We start from the raw sequence: 23,750 nt of genomic DNA, 5'->3' as shown, positions 1-23,750 counted from the left end.
CAAAACCCTCAGAATCTGCTCTTTCTTTCAACTAATCAATATTCTAAAATTAATGCTGATGGCTCTACAAGGTTCACATGTGTTGTTTATTCTTGCATGAAGTAAAAGAAAGCCAGCCATTGAGCAAACTGAATATTTCCAAACAGAGTAAATGACACTAACTATGAGATTTGTGCATCTGTCTTCTGGTCTCTGTTCAAAACAGGTAAAATAAAGAAATTATCCAACTACATTATTCTGCTGTTGTTCAGATGTATTCAAATAACATTTATCATGGTGTGTTCTAAGGGATGTTTGTAGCTTGTACTATAACAAATTAATAATTAAATGCATAGTCAAATGTTTAATATGCAAGTAGAAACAATGAAGCTTAGAGATATTAGTGATAATGTTGTCCAAGTAGATATAAATGAACAAAACACCTCACTTTTCAAATAATCCATTCATTGCTATATCTTCCAACATATCATCTGGTTGAATGTCAAGTTGAAATCATGGCAATAAATAAAATGCAATAAGGCAATAAGTAAAGGATTATCAGCAGGAATTTATTAAAACTTTTAATAACTCCATTTACAAAAACTTAGAAAAATGAAAATTATACAAGATTAGAACCCTATGTCAGAGCCAGACTCAGTGGCACATGCCTGTAATCCCAGCAACTTGGAAGGCTGAGGCAGGAGGATTGCAAGTTCAAAGCCAGCCTCAGCAATTTAGCAAGGCCCTTCCAAGTTAGCAAGATCCAGGCTCAAAATAAAATATAAAAGGTCTAGGGATGTGTCTCAGTGGTAAAGCCTCCTGGGTTAAATTCACAGTACCTTAAAAAAACCAAACAAACAAACAAACAAAAAAAACAACTTACACCAAGATCAGAAAACTATGGCTCACAGACCAAAACCAGTCACTAATTTGGTTAAGCCCACAAGCTAAGGATGCTTTACCAATTTTTTAATACCTGGAGGGTAAAAGGTCAAGAATAATATTTCTTTCAATATGAAATTCAAAATTCAGTCTCCATGAATAAAATTTTAGTGGAATGCTGACATGTTCATTTGCTCACATATTAGCTGTGGTTGCTTTTATAATGAAGTGCAGAGTTGACCTTGTGAGAAAAACACCATGTGTGGTTCTGAAAGCCTAAAATATTTATCTTCTGAGCCTCTACCTAAAAGGGTTTGCCTGCTCCTGAGCTAACATTTCAACATTTAAAATCCTGAACAAGACTTGTTCCACTGAGCTCAGGGATCTACAAGTTTCTTCCCTTACAGTAGACTACTGCTTTGCTGAACATTGCTGGAATTGCTTTTGGAGAACCGAGTTCAATGATGAGACAAGTAGGCTGAATGTGCTACCTGGAGGCTCTGGGCCTACTGTTTGACTCTTAAGGGAGCCTAGGCTCAAAACACGCATACTCTGATGTAAAAACATCTGTGTTCTAATAACATCTTGCCCAGAAATACTGTATGTTTCTTAGATAAGACACTTAAACATCAGTTTTAGAGACAAGTAAGAAAAGCCTAATGAACAAATCATTCCGAAGAATCAAATTATCATAGCATCTTCCTGTTGAACAATGGGCTACCAAAATTAATGCATCTAATTGAACTAACGTTCTTTCAAATGATGTCAAATCTATTATCTAAGAATAATATATTGTCTTTGGACAACAGGACACTAAAGCACTTGAGAGAAATGCCAAATCACATGGACTAAAGAAATCTGAAGCAATAAACATCATCACTGTAATGGGGATGCAGATTCTCATGTACACATAGAAAGCAACAACACTTAAATATGAAAACTGTGCCACTCATGCTGAGAATTCAGTTCATTAAAGCCTGCAATATGTCATATCTTAATACTCCACAGAAATACAATGATTGACCATAAAAATAATAAACCACAATAACCAGCTGAATTGAATTCCCTACAAATATTGGACAAATGAACTAAGAGAACCAGTGTTTTGTGTGAAATAGGGGTTAACACTAACTAAAAACAAAAATAGGCTGAAGATGTAGCCCAATGGCCTAGTGTGTGTGAAGTTCTGTGTTCAATCCCCAGTATTGCAAACAAAACAAAACAAAACAAAATACAAAATTTGAGGATGATGAAAACTACCACAGAGTTGATCAAAAGGAAAATAGAATTTCATTGCATAGTATTTAAGAGAGTTAAAAACCAATGTAAATATCTGTTCAAGTATGGTTACTTTCTGTGCATAAAGTGCACATTCTTTGGTTGTGTATTGTTTTGCCAATGTTAGAATCAATCAATGAGCAGGGTCAATTATAAAGAAGAGCATTCTTCCTACAGTCTCTTCTCTCAGACAGTGGACAGAACAAACTACCATCAGGAAGAAAAAAAATGACACTAGGTTGCTTCAACACCTGATTTCAATGGCAAATCAACCGTCTTCTCCCCACCTCTAGCCCTCTCTTTCCTTCATTCACCTTTTCACTCCTTAAACCTTCTGCATAGTTCATTCTACCATCTCACATGCTCTGTATTTTCTTTATTCAGCTATCATTTCACTTCCTTCATAAGGAAATAAGATGCACACAAGCAGAATTTTTATTTTTAACCCATTTACCCAACTACTGTAGTAGAGTCTTCAAATGCAACACATGATATTGGAATGTATCTTTGGAATGAATAAATAAATGATAATGAACAACTACTAGAAAATGACACAATTGTTGATATTTTCTTGTCCAAACACTTTATAAAAATAAAATTTTGACTAACATTATCCATTAGAATTTGATATATTGCAAACATTTTTGAGTTATGCAGTCCAGGAAGCCACTTAAATTATTTATATGCATAGGAACTTCATTGTTTTTTACCACTGTGACAATATAATTAAGAGAACTAAGAAAGACGGTGTTATGATTTGGATATGAAGTATCCACAAAAGCTCCTATGATAATGCAGAAATATTCAGAGGTGAAATGATTAAGTTGTGAGAGCTGCAACCTAATTATTCAATACCAGCTGGAATTGACTGACTGGGTTTTAGCTGTAGGTAGGTGGGGTGTGGCTAGAGGAGATGAGTCACTGGGGGCAAAGCAGGGGTGACCTGAAAGCATTGTTCTTCCTGTGGTCCCTTCTCCATCTCTTTCTGCTTCTGAACCCCACTATGAGCTGGGCAGCTTTTTGTATTGGGCCCTTCCTCCCTGATGCACTGTCTCACTGTGGGCCAAGAGCAATGCAGTCACTTCTCTATGAATTGAAACTTCTGAAACCATGAGCCCCAAATAAATTTTTCTTCCTCTAAGTTGTTCTTGTCAGTATGTGGGTCATTGCTATGAAAACAAACTACAACAAGAGATAAGCTTTATGTTGGCTCACAGAGTCATATTTCTGTTCATAGTCTGATGGCTGAGTTTTTTTTTTTTTTCGGGGGGAATAAGGTGAAGCAGAACATCATAGCATGTGGATATGGAGGAGGAAAGCTGTTCACCTCATAGCAGCCAGGAAACAGAGCAAGGTAGGGGTCAGGGACAAGATACATCCTTCCATGGCATGCAACAGTGACCTACTTCCTCCCACTAGGCCCTGAGTGGTATAGTTTACATCATCTCCCAATAATGTCATCAAATTGTAAATTCATCAATACATTAATCTTTTGATGATGTCAAATGATATAGCCACTTCCAAAGAGCCCCACATCTCAACATTGCTCAATAGAGATCAGCCTTCAACCATGAACCTTTGGGGGACAATTCATATCCAAGACAATACACTGAATTGATTGGCTGTTTCCAAATTCTAACTGAGTGGGAATGACAAATAAATGGAAGGGTGAGTAGAAGATAAAAGAATCCTGCATAAGTCCATATTAGAAACAAATTGCTCCCACATTGGTATTTCATAGCATAATTGGGAAAACATGTCACTTACCAAAGGTGCCCAGTACTGGGGATTACCCATAAATTTTTGGAATGAACGCCTGATGAGGCCAATGAGCTGATGGCTGAAGGAAGTGACATAGGGAATCTCTTTCCTGATTAAGCATATTTTCTTCTCATCCTTTGAGCGTTCTTCCAATTCAGTTTTTGTGTTATTGTAGAAAGTGGACTTGGAAAAATTAATAGATAATTCTTTTATCTCTGAATCATCTGTCATTGAATGCATTTCAGTCTTGTAAGCTTCGGAATAAAAGTGGATAATAGGCCACAAATTACTAACTCATTATCAACAGATTACTACTGATTTCACAAGTTTTTCTGAGACCTCTTATTTGTGTAACAACTCCCACAAAAAGCTTTCGTACTCAAGCTTTAGAATTAAAGCTTGAGTACAAAAAATAATTCAGATGTTCATTCATAAATTAAATAAAAATACACACAGCACTCAGTTTCAACAAAGTCTATATGTTCATTACAATAACATGTAAATTCACAAAGTCATGTTTTAATAAGTCACCACATTGCTAAAACTCAGCCAAATTAATTGGGAAGAATTATGTTAATTTGAAAGGTTTACATACCTTCATAATTTTCTGAATCCCTTTTTATTACACCATCGGTAATATCCAGAAACAATTCTGCAGGATTATTATAGAATTTACAGGGAAAACCTACAAAATAAGACACCCAAAGAACTCAAGCTGGTAGTCTTGGAAAGTAAAGAAGACTCACATGCAGAGGACATTGGATATGAGGGTAGGGAAGACAGACTGAACAACTTTTTCCTCATCTTTCTGCTCTTTTCTGCCCTCACTAATTTATCCTTTCCTCTTCTTTATTCAATCACACAACATTTAGACAACTATCTGTGTCCCAGGCAAAACAAACAAACAAACAAAAACATTCCAAACCATTTTTGGACTTTTCAGAACATTTTACATTATTCTTTTTCTCTCATGAGTCTTCAAAACCCAAGCAGGTATCAGTATGCTCTGTTGCTTATCAGTACTTCTTCAAAAATGTAAATGTAGCTTCCAAAAAAGATATTAAATTTCTGGGAGCACTGTGCTCTCTGAATTCACCTACAGAATGCTGGAATGTCAGCAGGCAGTCAGCAGATTGCTTTGCAACCTACTAAATTCAGAGATTCAAATGAACACCTCCCAAGCTGTCATAATTGCAAATAGACAACAAATCTCGAGAGCAGCATTATCAAGAGAATGTGACCAGCACAGCACAAGTGACATCTTACCTCAACTTTCTGTGACAGAAGCATCTTAACTTGGTCTGACCTCTGATTATTTTTATTCCTTCTATTTAGTTTTACATGACAGTAGAATTCATTTTGACACATCAAATACATGGAGTATACCTTCTCATTCTTCTGGTTGTACATGATGTAGAGTTGTATCAGGCATGTAATAAGATATGTAAATAGGGCTAATGCCCAATTCATTCTATTATCCTTCATACCCAGTACCCCTTCCCTTTCTTCACTCCCCTCTGTCTAATCCAAAATATCTCTATTCTTCCTAAGCACCTAATCCCTTATTGTGAATTAGTATCTGCATATCAGAGAAAATATCTGATCTTTGCTTCTTTGAGTTTGAGTTATTTGGCTTAGCATTTATTCCATTTACTGGCAAATGCCATAATTTCATTCTTCTCTAAGGCTAAATAATACCCCACTGTGTATATATACAACATTTTCTTTATCCACCAAGCTGTTGAAGGGCATCTAGGTTGGTTTCATAGTTTAGCTACTGCGAATGGAGCTGCTACAAACATTGATGTGGCTGTGTCACTGTAATAGGCTGATTTTTAAGTCCTTTGGGTATAAGTCAAGAAGTAGGATAACTGCATCAAATGGTGGTTTCATTCCAAGTTTTCTAAGGAATCTCTATACTGTTTTCCAGCACCATGCACCAATTTGTAGTCCCACCAGAAATATATGAGTGTACCTTTTTCCCCACAACCTCACCAACATTTATTCTTGTTGGTGTTCTTGAAAATTGCCATTTTGACTGATATGAGATAAAATTATAGGGCAGCTTTGATTTGCATTTCTCCAATTGCTAGAGCTGTTGAACATTTTTTTTCATATATTTATTGACTGATTGTATTTCTTCTTCTGTAAAGTGTCTATTTAGTTCCTATGCCCATTTATTGATTAGGTTTTTTTGTGTTTTGGTGTTTAAGATTTTTGAGTTCTTTGTATATCCTGAAGTTTAGTTGCTCTGAGTTGCATGTGGTAAAGATTTTTTTCCCATTCTTTAGAGTCTCTCTTCACATTATTCATTCTCTCCTTTACTGTGAAAAAGCTTTTTAGTTAGATTTCATTTCATTTATTGGCTCTTAAATTTACTTTCTACGCTTTAGGAATCTCATAAATGAAGTCATTTCCTATGCTGACATTGTAGAGATTTGGGCCTGATTTTTTCTTTTATTTGGTGCATAGTCTTTGTTTTAGAGCCTAAGTCCTTGATCCTCTTTGAGTTGAGTTTTGTGCTGGGTGAGAGATAGGGGGTTAATTTATTTTTGCAACATATGGATTTCCAGTTTTCACAGCACCATTTGTTGAGGGAGTTATTTTTCTTCAATGTATATTTTTGGTGCCTTTGTCTAATAAGAGATAACTGTATTTATGTGTGTTTGTCTCTGTGTCTTCTAGACTGTACCATTGCTCTACATGTCTGTTTGGTGCCAATATCATGCCATTTTTGTTACTATGTCTTTGACGTATAATGTAAGTTCTGATATTGTGATGCCTCCTCTTCACTTCTCTTGCTAAGAATTGCTTTGGCTATTCTGGTTTCCTTATTTTTTCAAATGAATTTTGTGATTGCTTTTTCTACTTCTATGAAGAATGTTATTGGGATTTTAATGGAATTTGAGCTGTGGCTCTTTAGTTCACCTTCCCTGGACTCCCCAGACTCACATGTGTTTTATGTTTTTTTTTTTCCTGCTTTTTAAGTGACAGATATTCAATAAAAAAAAATAAGAAAGAATGATTATTAGAGGTGGACCTGAACCTGCACAGTGGTGCAGAATGCAGAGTCTTTGCTGCAGTCACCAGAATGAGCTCTGGCCACAGCACAAGGTCACCCCAGCATCCCCCACCTCACCAAACACCCAATGCAGAAAACAGATGGAATCCATCTTGGAGAACCATACTTGACATCTATTGGTGGGTGTGGCTACCAGCGCTGTTCTGTGGATAATCAGGTACCTGGTTTCTAACTCCCCCACCTCCAGCTGTGATGACTCAAACTTTTTTCTCACAATGTTTTAGAGGGCATAGCTATCAACACGGAACTGCAACTGTATAGGCATCTGGTTTCCAACTCAGACAGATTAAGAGCAGGGAGGATTCAGGTAGAAGCTCAAGCCCTCTCACACTGGCTACCTCCACCACCCTGAATTCAGAGACTGAGGCTTGCAAGAGACAATGCCACCTACTGGAAGAAAAGAAAACAAAATTCTGAGAGTTTTTTTTTCTTTCTCTCTCTTCTCATCCATTCAACTCTACCCTTCCCTTTTTAGTCCTCACAAACCCCAACATATGTGAAACCAAGAACTTTGCATGAACTGAATCACCAGAATAATATAATATAGAGACATTGCATATGTCCCCCTCCCCTTCTTTTTTCATTATTTACTTTCTCCCTCTCTCTTTATCTTTTCTTTCTTTCTATTTATTTTTTTTCTCTTCCTCCCTCTATCCCACTTTCAACCTCCTAACTTTTACTATTTATACTTCGGGTAATTTTCTAAATATATATAGGAGTTTGAATTTATACATTCTTTCGTAAATTACCCCATGTCTATTTATTAGAGTTCTCCTCCAAAGTTGCTAAGTTAGATTAACCCCATACCCTCACACCCTTCCCCCTTAATATAACATCCTACACCTGACCCTCTGTTCTCTATATGCTACCAGAAATGATATGCCTTTTATGAAACTAATGACTATACTTTAAATAATAATTGAAGCCAACATCTCTAGACATAGAGACTAACTTTAAACATATTAATAATGAAAATTTGCCATAGATAATATATTGTGGATATTGGGAACTGTTAACATTGTCTTTCCCCTCAGAAGAGAGGTTTCGGAACTATACCAGAGCAATATAAATCTATAGGGGAAAAAACATTAACATAACAGTCTAACAGAGCTGTAAGAAACATGAGCAACATGAAACGATAAGGAAAGAAAGGATCACAAACAATGCAAGACAATACAACATTGAAGAGGTAACATCTACAGCAAAAAAAATGTCAGATAAACATTTCAGGATACATACAGCAGATGTTCTGCAGTCTCAGGGAAGACATTAGACAACAAATGCAGATAATGAAAGATGACTTCAACAATGAATCACATAAACAAATCCAACAAGCAAAAGATCAACTCTACAGGAAGATAGAGGTCATAAGAAAACAAACAAACAAAAAAACAGAAATCTTAGGAATAAAAGAAATTATAAACCACATTAAAAACTCAAATAAGAATATCACCAGCAGAGTAGACCACTTAGAAGATAGGACATCAGACAACGAAGACAAAGTATATCATCTCGAAAAGAACATAGACAGCACAAGGAGACAGATAAGAAGCCATGAGCAGAATATCTAAAAAATATGGGATAGCATAAAAGGACCAAATTTAAGAGTTATTGGGATAGTATTGAGGTCCAAACCAAAGGAATGAGCAATCTGTTCAATGAAATAATATTAGAAAACTTTCCAGAATTGAAGAATGAAACAGAAATCCAAATCCTATCAGCCTACAGGAAGCCAAATGTAAAAAATCACAAAAGATCCACACCAAGACACATTATAATGAAAATGCCCAACATACAGAAAAAGGAGAAAATTTTAAAAGCCACAAGAGAAAGGAAGCAGATTACATATAGGGGTAAACCAATTAGATTAATGGCTGATCTTTCAACACAGACCCTGATAGCTAGCGGATCCTGGAACAACATATTTCGAAGGCTGATAGATAATGGGTTCCAAACAAGAATCTTGTATCCAGAAAAATTACTTTTCAAGTTTGAAGATGAAATAAAAACCTTCCACAATAAACAAAAATTAAAAGAACTTGCAGCTAGAAAACCAGAGCTTCAAAACATCCTTGGCAAAACATTTCATGAAGAGGAAATAAAAAATAACAATGAAAACCAACAGTGGGAGGTAGTACAGTAAAGGAAAAACTTACCAAAGAGGAAAATCAAGGGGCTGGGATATGGCTCAAGTGGTAGTGCGCTCGCCTGGCATGCATGCAGCCTGGATTCAATCCTAAGCACCATATTCAAACAAAGATGTTGTGTCTACCGAAAAAACTAAAAAAATAAATAAATACTAAAAAAAATTCTCTCTCTCTCTCTCTCTCTCTCTCTCTCTCTCTCTCTCTCCTAAAAAAAGGGGAAAATCAAGTCAAGTTAAATAACAAAAATAAACAAATATGGCTGGAAATACAAACCATATCTCAATAGTAACCCTAAATGTTAATGGCTTAAACTCACCATTCAAAAGACATAGGCTAGTAGAATGGATTTAATAAGATCCAACAATATTCTGCCTACGGGAGACTCATTTGATAGGAAAATACATATACAGACTGAAGGTGGAAGGTTGGGAGAAATCATATCGCTCACATGGATCTCAGAAGCAAGCAGGGGAAACCATACTCACATCAAATAAAGAAGATTTTAAGACAAAGTTAATCAAAAGGGAAAAGAAGGACACTACATTCTGCTCAAGGGTGCCATACAACAAGAAGACATAACAATTATTAATATATATGCCCCAAGCCATGGTGCAGCTATGTTCATCAAACAAACTCTTCTCAAGTTCAAGAGACAAATAGAGCACAACACAATAATCATGGGTGATTTTAACACCTCTGTCTCACCACTGGACAGATCTTCCAAACAAAAGTTAAATAAAGAAACTATAGAACTCAAAAACACAATTAATAACTTAGACTTAATTGACATATATAGAATATATCATCCAACATCGAGCAGATACACTTTCTTTTCAGCAACACATTGATTCTTCTCAAAAATAGACCATATATTATGCCACAAGGTAACTCTTAGCAAATACAAAGGAGAAGAGATACTACTATTCATTTTATCTGATCATAATGGAATGAAATTGTAAATCAACGATAAAATAAGGATTCTCTACATCACATGGAGAATGAACAATATGCTACTGAGTGATCAATGTATTACAGAAGACATCAAGGAGGAAATTAAAAAATTCTTAATAGTAAATGAGAACACAGACACAACATATGAAAATCTCTGGGACACTATGAAATCAGTACTAAGAGTAAAATTCATTGCATGGAGTTCATTCCTTAAAAGAAGAAAAAGCCAACAAATAAATGATCTCACACTATACCTCAAAGCCCTAGAAAAAGAACAAACCAGCACCACCAAATGCAGTAGTAGGCAAGAAATAATTAAAATTAAAGCTGAAATCAATGAAATCAAAACAAAAGGAACAATTGAAAAAATTGACAAAACTAAAAGTTGGTTCTTTGAAAAAATAAATAAGATTGACAGATTCTTAGCCATGCTAATGAAGAGAAGAAGAGAGAGAACCCAAATTACGAGCATATATGATGAAAAAGGCAATATCACAACAGACACTACAGAAATACAGAAGATAATAAGAAATTATTCCAAAACATTATACTCTAAAAAAATAGAAGATAGTGAAGGCATCGATAAATTTCTAAAGTCATGTGATCTGCCCAGATTGCGTCAGAAAGATACACACAACATAAACACACCAATATCAAGTGAGGAAATAGAAGAAGCCATAAAAATATTGCCAACCAAGAAAAGCTCAGGTCCAGATGGATATAAAGCCAAGTTTCACAAGACTTTTAAAGAAGAACTAATACCAATACTCTTCAGTCTATTTCAGAAAATAGAAAAAGAGGTAGTACTTCCAAATTTATTCTACAAGGCCAGTATCACCCTGATTCCAAAACCAGACAAAGATACCTCAAAGAAAAAAATCTTCAGACCAATATCTCTAATGAACATAGATGCAAAAATCCTCAATAAAATTCTGGAAAATCAGAGAAAAAAACATATCAAAAAGATCGTGCACCATGATCAAGTGGGATTCATCTCAGGGGTGCAAGGATGATTCAACATACAGAAATCCATAAATGTAATTCATCACATCAATAGACTTAAAGATAAGAACCATATTATCATCTTGATAGATGCAGAAAAAGCATTTGACAAAATACAGCATGCCTTTATGTTCAAAACTCTAGAAAAACTAGGGATAACAGGAAGTTATCTCAACATTGTAAAGGCTATCTATACTAAGTCTCAAGCCAACATCATTCTAAATGGAGAAAAACTAAAGTCGTTCCATCTAAAATCTGGAACAAGACAGGAATGCCCTCTCTCATCACTTCTATTCCACATAGTTCTTGAAACACTGGCGAGAGCAATTACCAGATGAAATAAATTAAATGAATAACTATAGGAAAATAAGAACTCAAAGTAGCACTAATTGTTGATGATATGATTCTATACATAGAAGACCCCCAAAAAACTCCACCAGGAAACTTCTAGAACTAGTAAATGAATTCAGCAAAGTGGCAGGATATAAAATCAAGACCCATAAATGAAAGGTATTCCTGTATATCAGTGACAAATCCTCTGAAAATGAATTGAGGAAAACTACCCTATTCACAATATCCTCAAAAAAAGGTTATTGGGAATCAACAAAAGAGGAGAAAGATCTATACAATGAAAACTACAGAACCCTAATGAGAGAAATAGAAGAAGACCTTAGAAGATAGAGCTACCTTGCTCATGGATAGGCAGAGTTAATGTTATTAAAATGATCATATGACCAAAAGCACTATACAGATTCAATGCAATTCTGATCAAAATCCCAATAATATTCCTTATAGAAATGGAAGAAGCAATCATAAAATTCATCTGGAAAAATAAGAGACCCAGAATAGCTAAAGAAATTCTTAACTGGAAGAGTGAAACAGGTAGTATTTCTATATCAGACCTTAAACTATACTACAGAACAACAGTAAAAAAAAAAACAGCATGGTACTGGCACCAAAACAGGCTCAGCTCATAGACCAATGGTACAGATTAAAGGACACAGAGACTAACCCACAAAATTACAACTATCTTATATTAGACAAAGGTTCCAAAAGCATGCACTGGAGAAAGGATAGCATCTTCAACAAATGATGCTGGGAAAACTGGAAATCCATATGCAACACAATGAAACTGAATCTTTATCTCTCACCATGCACAAAAGTTAACTCAAAATGGATCAAGGACCTAGGAATTAGTCCAGAGACTCTGTTTCTAATAGAAGAAAAAGTAGGCCCTAATATACATCAAGTTGGTTTAGACCCCACCTTCCTTAATAAGACTCCTATAGCACAAGAATTAAAACCAAGAATGAACAAATAGGATGGATTCAAACTAAAAAGTTTCTTTTCAGCAAAAGAAATAAGGTGAACAGAGAGTCTACATCCTCGGAATAAATTTTTACCCCTCACACATCAGATAGAGCTTTAATCTCTAATGTATATAAAGAGCTTAACAAAATAAGAACCAAAAAAAAACAAATAATCCAATCAACAAATGGGCCCAGGACCTGAACAGACACTTCTCAGAAGATGAGATACAATCAATCAACGAATATCCGAAAAAATGCTCACCATCTCTAGCAATCAGAGAAATGCAAATCAAAACTACTCTATGATATCATCTCACTCCAGTAAGAATGGCAGCCATTATGAAAACAAACAACAAGTGTTGTTGAGTGTTTGGGGAAAAAGTTACACTCATACACTGCTGTTGGGACTGCAAATTAGTGCAGCCAATATGGAAATTCCTTGGAAAGCTGGGAATGGAATGACCATTTGACCCAGCTATTCCTCTTCTCAGACTATACCCAAAGGACCTAAAAACAGCATACTACAGAGACACAGCCACATCAATGTGTATAGCAGCATGATTCACAATAGCTAAACTGAGGAGCCAACCTAGATGTCCTTCAGTGGATGAATGGATTAAAAAAATGTAGCATTTATATACAATGGAATTTTACTCTGCACTAAAAAAGAATAAGATCATGACATTTTCAGGGAAATGGATGGCATTAGAGAAAATTATGCTAAGTGAAGTTAGCCAATCCCCAAAAAACAAATGTCAAATGTTTTCTCTGATATAAGGGGGATGACTCAAAGTGGGGTAGGGAGAGAGGGCATGAGTGGAAAATTACCTCTAGATAGGGAATAGGGGTGGGAGGGAAAGGAAGGAAAAATGGGAATAGCAAGGATAGTGGAAGTGGACGGTCATCATTATACAAAATTTATGTATGAAGATGTGAGTTTGGTGTCAACATACCTTATATACAAACAGAGATATGATAAATTGTGGTATAAAGGTGTATTAAGAATTGTAATGCAAAAATATGAATGTAATGCACTCCTCTATTGTGATGTATATAAGAAATTAAAAAAAGAATGACTATTTACAACTTTATTTGGGGTCTTGGGGAAGCATCTACAATCATATCCAAAAAGCTCAAAATTTAAGCAGATAGATAAGTTGTTAAAGAAATCATAGTATTCAATCTGAACTAAAAAGAACAAGGCATTCCAGAAATTTTGGCCCATTAAGTCTGATTCAGGACCAGCCTTTCTATTGAGTAATGGTCACTTATACCATTCAAGACATAAATCTTCAATCTAATGTTACTAGAAAATGCAGCAGTATCTCCATGAACCCTCACAAAGGCAGAACAAGACCATGTATCAGGAGAACTACTGGGAAACACAATCTGTTACATGATCTAAAAGACAATATTTTGGCAAATAACCCAAACAATACATGGACTAAGGAACTGAACAGACACTTTGGAGAAAAAAATAAAGTCAACAAATATATGAAAAAAAATGTTCAAGATCTCTAGCAATTAGAGAAATGCAAGTCAAAGCAACTCTAAGATTTTATTTCACTCCAGCCAGAATGGCAGTTATCAAGAATACAAACAACAATAAGTGTTGGTGAGGATGTGGGGGGAAAAGGTGTACTCATATATTTAAAACTAGTGGAACATGCTGGAAATAAGTATGGAAATTCCTTAGAAAACTTGGAATGGAACCACCATTTAACCCAATTCTTGCACTCTTTGTTTTTTACCTAAAGTACTTAAAATAAGCATACTACAGTGACACAGCCACATCAATGTTTGTAGCAGCTCAATTCACAGTAGCATAACTATGGAACCAATTCAGTAGCCTTTCAGCAGATTAATGAATATAGAAAATTTGGTATATATACACAATAAAGTATTACTCAGACTTAAAGAATGAAATCATTGTATTTTCCAGTAAATGGATGGAGTTGGAGAATATCATGCTAAGTAAAATAAGTCATTCCCAAAAAAACAAACTCCAAATGTTTTCTCTGAGATGTAGATGGTGATCCATAAAGGGGTGGGGGCTAGGGAAGAATGGAAGCACTTTGGATTGGGTAGTGGGAAATGAAAGAAGGGTGTGTGGGGAAATAGGAAGGATGATGGAATGAGTCAGATATTATTACCCTAGGTACATGTATGATTGAATGAAGACTTTGAATCTGCATCATGTCCAGCCCGAGAAATGAAAAGTTTTGCTCCATTCATGTACAATGATTTGAAATGCAATTCTGCTGTCATGTACAACTAATTAGAACAAATTGAAAAAAGGCAATGTTTTGAAACTTTTCAAAATCTTCAACTGACAGAATAACTAGCTGTGAGTCCAACATTCTAATTATTGACCTTTCAGGGAAGGTCACCATAACTGGGAAGGAGAACAGATAAAGGCCCATGAGAAATTCACACACACACACACACACACACACACACACACACACACACACACAAAAGCACACACACCATGCATATTCAAACTCGAGAGGAGAAGAAGAGAGATGTGAACAATAAGCAAGTGATGCATAATAAAAAAAGTTCTGGTGCTGAACTGACCAAAGATGTTTTACAGTGTAGTCACCCCAGTTAATTCTATGTAAGATCAAGGAACATTCCTGTAGCACTCCTCTGGACACCTCTGCTCTTCCAGAAGTCTGTGTATGAAGAATCTAGTGCATTAAAAGGTTAATCGCACCTGCTGATTGGAAGTACTACAAAGCCTTCTGGGCAGGACCATGATACATTAGTTCCCCTGAGGCCAATATGGTAAGACTGTCAAACAGCTTAAAGATGGAATAGAAAGGCTGATGGGTGGTAAATATAATTGTTCTCCCCTGCTGAGAAATCCTAAGTGAAAAAGGGAAATAATAAATCATTAAACATCTGGACCTTGCACTTCTTGGTAAAATACTTACTTCTGCCAGTAGAGCTTTTTCTCTCAGTTCAACTTGATTTTCTTTTACAAACTTGTAATCTCAACTCATTACATACTTGGTAGTTGACAAAAATAAAATTCAATGCTTTTATTAAAAGACAAAATATTCTTAAAGTTTGGTGCATCAGCAGTCTAGAATTGTCTATAGAGATTGAGAGAAAGTGCATTTTCCTAGAGTCTAACGAGACAGTGAATTCAGTGAAGTTGGTACACAATCTCTGATTGTTGAAATAGGGAATCCATGTTATTGCCAAGTATCTCACATAATCTCTTGAGTACACCCACTTTCAAAAACTAGTTAATGACCTGTGAGACTACAAATAGTACAGTATGGAAAACTCTACAAATAAAGAGAAAAAAATGTATATTGTTATATTCCATCTTCGTTATGTGTAGATTGTTCAAATTTTAATTCTTATAAGTCATTGTCCTGTCTCATGTTGGTCAATGTCTTGGTAATTTAATCCTTTTAATACAAATTTTAGTGAATACATGAAAAAAAGAACTAGTTAATGATTAAGTATTAAAAAGATGGTCATATAACCAATTTTCATTGATCATTTAATTATGCTGAATCTTTAGTAATTGGTTTTCATCCTACCTTGATAATACATTAATATTATTTAGCACTTAGAATGCCATATAGCACTTAATTAAATGTTTCAGAGATAAATCTTTATTTTTATAGTAAGGCTGTTATGATACTAGTATTTCCTTCTTTTTACAGATAAGGTCTAAATGTTAAGTAACTGGCTAAGCCCTCACAGTTACTCAGGGGCCCTGTTGGGATCTGAGCTCTGGTCAGATTTTATGGTAGAAACAGTTCTAAACTGCCCTTTATAGGAGTTATTACTTAAGGTTAGAAGAAACAAAGGCCAACATCATCACTTTCCCAATTTTTAAAAAGTATTTCAAGAAAAGAACCACTTCAATTTAATAATTTGATAAGCACCTCATAAATCTATTGTATGCAAGGAGGTTCTGCCTCATGGAGAAACAGGAAGTAAGATCTATAATTTTAATCTGGCTCCTTGTAAAAAAAAAAAGGAGAGTGATAACCTGTCTGAAGGTGATATAGGTAGAATATCCAAAATCCCAGTGATGGTGAGCTAAGAAAAGAGATACAGTAAAAGAACAAGGTGAACAAAGTGAACAAGTCTACTCTCAAAATTGTAAGAAGCAGTTCCATGTAACACGACAGGCAGTGTTTATGTGTTTGCTTGTGTTGGTGTTGTTTTGGGTGAAGAAGATAAGTAAGAGAGATGGCAAAACAGGCCTATGGGGAGCACTTCAGAAAAAGATGGGAATTCAGTCAACAGGCAATAGGAGCTGGGAAAGGACTGGAAGATGGACACGTGGTTCCTGAGAGCTCTGACACTCAAAGTGTGCTCTGAGGACTACAAGCATTAGTGTCAGTAATTCTTCAAATCTCCTGTGAAAAATTTTTAACCCTTCCTGAGACCTATAGAAACAGGATCTGCATTTCAACCAGACCCCTGGTGATTAACTTGCACAGCAGTGTTTGGGAAGGACTGATCAGAGCTCTCTGCATTAGGAAAGATGCCTGTGTGCTAAGCAGAGCAAACCACAAAGAAAATTTCTATGAATCTAAATATCATACATGGGTTCTGTATTGGGGCCTGAACTCCAGAGCCATGACTGGGCATCATCACTTATATGTGCAAATGGCATTTTAAATTTGTGATGTCTAACTCATAAATATCTTTCTTTCTTGCTGTTTCCTCTCTTCTAGCATAGAGACTTGCTCATAGGGTTATGAGATCAGAGGAAGCAAGGTTGTGACAGAGAGGGGAAGCCTTGAAGATAGTGTGATTGACACCTTAAAACAATGAGGCAGAGGAGTTTCTAGAGATGGTAAAGGAAGAGACTGGAACTTCTTGGAGACTGGTTCCAATAAACAAATAAATTACATCAGTAAGCAAGTAAGCAAATAGTATGAGATAATGGGAGCCTAAACTCTCCCTGTCTGAAGTCAGAAACATGAAAATAGCAAAGACTAAAAGTAAGACAGAGGTGTTAGTTTGGAGTCAGAAATATTATTATGAATTCATGGGATTTTCAATGTATATACAATAACAAAACAGCAATAGTTATAGATCTCTGTTCGTGCACATATTTTTTTAGTAAATATCTATGTATACATATATGTGTACCACAATTAGATGATAAAGGCTGACATTACCTGTGCAGGTTGCATTCTCAGGTGTGTTGCACTGAGTACTCAGCATCCTTTCATTCTTGAGCATCATGCAACACTCACTGGGATGGACCCTGCAGGGGGTCACACCATGAATTGCTCTAGATTGTAAGAAGACAGGAAAAGTGTATTTCTGGAGAGATATTGACAGACAGGAAACAGTCACAGTATCTCTGATTGTATCCTAGCAACAGATTTGAGTAGCCATGATTGGATCCTGGCAAAGAAAGGCTTATTGACTGGGAATTTAAGATGATGGTGTGTTCTCCTGGATTGGAGTTTTGGTAGGAAGTATTTGGGATGAAAGGGCATGATGGCAGAAGAAACTACATGGGAAGTAGCAGAGAGGAAAGGAGGGGCTACAGATACAGTAAAATGTAACAGAGGGAAATACAGGCGAGAAAAGTAGAATTTCATTTGTATTATTCTTGGATATTTTCTTTCAGTTTGAAATATGTTACTATATTTTTAAAGATGATGTCTAAATCTCAACTATTGAAAAATTTTCTATAAACATCCATTCACATTTTTCTTTCTTTATAAAAAGAAATGCATTTGTCTAATTTCATTCTTCCACTTTTTGAAGCCTCAAATGTCAGCAGTCATTGTCTCAATCCTCCCATGACAGGTGGAAATCCTGAGCTGATCCTGTTGGTTCCCTTGAAAACAGATCTAGAATCCACCCTCTGCTCACCAGGACCATCTTTGTCGAAGCTTCATCATCTTTCATCAGCTCCTTCACTGGATCTTCCCTCATCCTTGCCTAACTGCAGTCTTTCCACAGCCATTGCTATGCTCCAAAACTCTCAAAAACCTCCCCATTTCCTCTAGTGACAGGAAAAGCCATACTTCTTACATGACCTCTGCCACCAGCCCAACTCCACTTAACATCCTAATCCACCTGTGAAGGGCTAAACTGGGTCCTCCTCAAACTCAGATATTGAAGCCCTATCCCCCGGGGCCTCTGAATGTGGCCACATTGAACACAGTGCTTTCAAAGAGGTCTTTTAAAATTTAAATGAGGTATTGATGGTTCTCATCTGACTATGTCCAGTTAGGAGTTGATTAAGACACAGACATACAAAGGGAGAAGGTGACCATCTGCAGCCAATGAGAGGCCAATGAAGAAACAACCCACAACATACAATTTTTCAAATTTCTGCCTTCAGAGTCATGAGAAAATTAATTTTTGTGTTTAAGCCTCCAGTTTGTGGTATTGTGACAGTTCACCAAACGTCACTCCTCATAGTCTCTGGGTCTGTCCCTCTGGACTTGCTAGTTTTCCCCACACATCAGACATGCTGTGCTTCAGAGGCACTTGGCTGCCTTTTCTAACCCGAACTCTCTTCTGAATTATAGCACATCTCACTCATTCTCTCCCAGCGTATGTGTCACATGATTGAGGCCTTTTCTGATCCTTCTAATTAGAAAGCTCCCTGCCTTCACCTTAGCCTTCCTTTCCTATATTCTTGCTTCATCTTTCTTGAACCGCTTCTTGTTTATTGACTGTATCCTGATAATTAAGAAGAAACATTTAAAAAAAAAACTTCTAAATCTCCTGCACCAGAAATACCAGTAAAATAGAAGTGATCAAAGAGTAAATGAATGAAATAAAATGTTGCCATAGTTTTTACCTTTTTAGAAGTGTAAAGACATCATTAGCTGTTCTCCCATCTAAGCCAGTTGTGGGTTCATCCAGGAACAAGATGAGAGGATCAAGGATCAGCTTCATTCCTATACTAGTCTTTTTTCATTCTCCTTTAGATTCCACCTAAAACACGAATTATTATCTTGTTCAAGAATTTCCATGGTCACTGCTATTTGGTGAATTAATCAGTACCATTCCTGTTAGAGTCATTTTACTTCATATTCCTCATCATTCTGGACAGGAAATAAATGACATCTGGGGGAAAAAAGTTTTTCTCTAACCCCATGTGTAAGCTAAGCCTCAATGCAGAGCAGTCACCTGATTTGAATCTCATTCTTTTAATAGTCCTGAGCATGCCTTGACAGTCAAATATTTTAAGAGAGTAAGTTAAAACACTAAAAAATCAAACCAAACCAAAAAGAAAACTATGATGTAGGGAAATATATTTAATAAAGGAGAGCCTGGCACAGTGTAGTATGCCTGTAATCCTAGTGGCTAGGGAGGCTCAGGAATGATGTTCTCAAGGACAAAGCCAGCCTTAGCAACTTAATGAGGCCCTAAGCTACTTAGCGAGAACCAATCTCTAAATAAAATATAAAAAGGGGCTGAAATGTGCCTCAGTGTTTAAGCATGCTTGGTACCAAAAAAAAAAAAAAACAACAACAAAAACAACAACAACAACAAACAAAACAATAAAACACCAAAAAAAAAAGGAAAAGAAATAAAAACTACTTACAATGATCTTTTAGTGTGTTCTGAACATCCCATACAGACACACCACATCTACAAAATATCCCAACTGGACTGAAAAGAAGATAGTCATCTTGGAGCCAGGAGCATATAATTTCCAACATACTATATTAGCATCCTTTAAATTTCATATTTTCCCCCAAATGATTTTTTCTATATGTAACTTACCTCAGAATTGCTCACTCATCTTTTCAGAAAAATCCAGAACAGGGGATATTTCACAAGGTGAATGGCACAATATTTGCAGCCAGTAAATGTGTGGGGAGGGGATAAAGAAGATTTAGGGGAGGTAGGAAGTAGAAAACACACAATCCTTGAATGGTTTCTATAAAGAACTGATCTTTAAAAGACATTTGGGTACCTGATCAAAGTATTATATAAATATATGAGTATGGCACAATGAAATATATTATTTTATACAATTATTATAAGCAGAGAAAAAGGCTTTTGGGAACAATTAGGGACATATTAATAAATATAAACATGTAACAGCTCATAATATAGAGACCTTGTTCCATTTGTTTTATAATGGTATCAGTAAGGTAAGATATGTGCTCATTTCCTTAGGTTATTGTGGGAGAAAAGGGATACAAATGACCATTGAAGGGAATAGTAGTACTCTATAGAGACAGTAATTCAGTGTTAGGTTATCCATCATATCATTTAGGTAACCAGACTATTTGTCTACATTTTTTTTATGTTAAAATATCATAAAGAGCTGAAAAAATTACTTAAATCAATGAGATTATATGATTCTAAGAAGCCAACAATTACCTTTATACATTTCCCCTGGAAATCCAAGAAAGCAACACACTAAAGTGCCTGCTTGGAACTAAGTAAAAGAAACTGTCTCCCTGGAAAGATAAAATCATTTTGAAAAGCAGCCCCAATCTCTCAACAACAACAACAACCAAAGGGGGTAAAAAGTGTCTCCTGTGCCATTGTAACTCAGGAGAGATCCACAGGAAAAAAAATGATGTTTATCTGCTACCTGTCCAAGCCCCATTGATATCCCAACCAAAATTTAACAAGATTTTCCTTCATCTTGGCATGGTTTACTATGAATAACTCTAACATCAACTATGATCATTTACATAACTCTTTAGCATGAATGAGTGTTTTAACCCCAATAGCCAACATTGTCCCTTCAATCCATTTGAATGTATTTTATCTAATGGTTTAAAGTATTATAAGAATAAATCTTCTTATATTTGTTTTCATATCTCTAGTTTATACTTGTTCCTCTTACCCCTGATTCATTCTCTTGCATTATCTGCTACTACCTCACATATCCACTATCCATCAATTTTACCTTTGTACCTTAGTGCAAATTATCTTTTCTCTATCTCTTAATTTTTCTCTTTTCCAATCATTTAGGGCCTACATTCCCCAATTCCCCACCAATCCCTCATTTATGATTACAGTAATTGTACTAAATTTAAAAACTATTATTGGAGCTATTCCAGAACACTTTTAAAGGTTTACATATGTATTTGGGAAACTGTGGAGAAAAATAGCAACAAGTTTTTCTTTCTTATAAGGTTGAATAATACAAGCCTTGGCTCTGGAGTAGTTATAGTAAATAGGATTCAGTGGCATCCTTGAAACTGGTGCTGATATTAGGATCAGCAGAGGTCACACATTGACAAAAATTTAGCATCTGAATAGGAAATCATCCCAGGGCTCTTAAGAAAAAAAAAAACTCATAAGTAGTAATTCTCTTAAAAAAGAAGTGAGAACTATACCAAGAGATGTGCAGGCATAGAATTGCTATGAAAAAAAATCAAGAAAAAAAATCATCCCAAAGTCCCTCCCTAATATTTCAATGACTGACTCCATAGACACTACCATAGAGAAAATGTCAGAAAAAATAATGGAAAGTTAAAAGATAAAATATTATATAACCTAAAAAGTTATAAAATTGAAATCAGAGAAAAAATACAGAAAGTGAAAGATTACTTCAATAAAAATAAAGGAAGTCTAAAAGGGAACCAAATAGGTATCTTGGAAGTTAAAGACTCAGAAACCAAACTAAAAGCTCAATGGAAAGCAACATGAATTGATTATATCACTTTGAAGATAAATCTTTAGGTCTTGAAAACAAAACATATAATCTAGAATAAAGATTGCATAAAGAAAAGATGTTAAGAATGAATAGAAAACTCAAAAAATATAAGATATCACTAAAACACCAAATTTAGTATCTATTGGGCTAGAATAAGGCTCTGAAATATAAGCTAAAGGCATGCACAATTTTTTAAATAAAGTGATATTAGAAAATTTTCCAACCCTTAGGAATGAGAGAGAAATTCAAATCAAAGAAACATATAGGAATCCATGTATACAAAATCACAATAGATTCACACTAAGAAACATTATAATGAAAATGCCTAGCATATAGAGTAAGGATAGAATTGTAAAAGCTACAATAAAAAAGGGCTGGTCACATTTAGAACTAAATCAAAACAGATTCCAACTGATTTCTCAAGTCGGAATCGAAAATCCAGAAGATTTTGGAGTACTATAAACAAGGTTCTGAAAGAAAATGGTATCAACAAAGAATTTCTATACTCAGCATAATTAAGATTCAGAATTAAAGATGAAATAAAAATATTTCATGAAAAACAGAAACAAAAGAATTCATAACTAGTAAGCCTGCATTGTAAGACATATTCAATGAAATTTTCCATAAAGAACAAATGAAGAGTGAAAATGAAAAGAAACATAGGAATGAAGTCCCTGAAATCAAAGTCAATTAAAGGAAAACAAGTCTGCTTTAAACATTAGAAATAGATCAAATGTTTAGAATTATAAACCATCTCTCAATAACAACATTGAATGTAAATAGTCTAAAATCTTCAATCAAATGACAGATTGGCAGACTACATTAAAGAACAAGACCCAACAATAGTTGTCTGCAAGAGACTCACCTCAGAGGTAAATATATCCATAGACATAAGGTAAAAGAATGGGAAAAAATATATCATTAAAGTATAACCATGAACAATCAACCATAATTATTCCAATATCAGATAAAGTAGATGTTAAGACAAAATTAATCAGAAAAGACAAAAAAAGTTACTTCATACTACTAAAGGGAATCATATATCAACAAGATAATGATTGAAAAGATCAATGCCTCAAACAACAGAGCATCTAAATACCTGAAACAAATCCTTAGCAATATTAAGAATCAAATTGACCACAATACAATGACACTGAGTGACTTTAAATTTTCTCTTTCAACACTGGATAGATCAACCAAACATAAGATAAGTAAAGATTCTAGTTCTATAGAGAACTAAAAAATACCATTAATACATGAACCTACAAGACATCAACAGAATATTTTAATTCATCAATGACTGAATTCACTTTCCTCACTAAAGCACATGGAAAATTTTCTGAAACAGACCACCTTTTCAGTCACAAACCAAATCTTTGCAAATACAATAAAATGGAGATAATATTTTGAATTCTACAATAACACAACAGAATGAATTGGAAATCAGCAATAAGGTAAAAAGCAGAAACCACTCTAACACCAGCAGATAAAATAATACACTTTTGAAGATGAATGGATAGAAGAATACCTTGGGAAAAATTTAAAATTTGAGAAGTAAATGAGAAGAGTGATAAAATATATCAAGTTCTCTGTGACAGTATGAAGACAGCTCTAAAAGGAAATGTTCATAGCATTGAGCTAATACATTAACAGAATAGAAAGGTAACAAATAAATATCTAAAATTACATCTCAAGCCCCGAGGAAAACAAAAACCAAC

The 23,750-nt window shown here is 35.1% G+C and overlaps 1 protein-coding gene across 1 annotated transcript in view; it reads left to right on the top strand.

Annotated features, from left to right (window-relative positions):
* The window catches only part of LOC144366456 (uncharacterized), an 87,930-nt gene extending 66,743 nt beyond the window's left edge, over window positions 1-21,187 (top strand). Inside the window, exon 3 of the mRNA XM_078020735.1 lies at window positions 18,198-21,187. Within this exon, the coding sequence (XP_077876861.1) occupies window positions 18,198-18,400 (203 nt within the window). The 3' untranslated portion in view covers window positions 18,401-21,187. The remainder of the gene's footprint in view (window positions 1-18,197) is intronic.
* The last annotated feature ends 2,563 nt before the right edge of the window (window positions 21,188-23,750 follow it).

The sequence above is a fragment of the Ictidomys tridecemlineatus genome, chromosome 9, assembly GCF_052094955.1.
Source record: "Ictidomys tridecemlineatus isolate mIctTri1 chromosome 9, mIctTri1.hap1, whole genome shotgun sequence".
Lineage (NCBI taxonomy): Eukaryota > Metazoa > Chordata > Mammalia > Rodentia > Sciuridae > Ictidomys > Ictidomys tridecemlineatus.
This window is presented reverse-complemented; position numbering and strand designations above follow the sequence as displayed.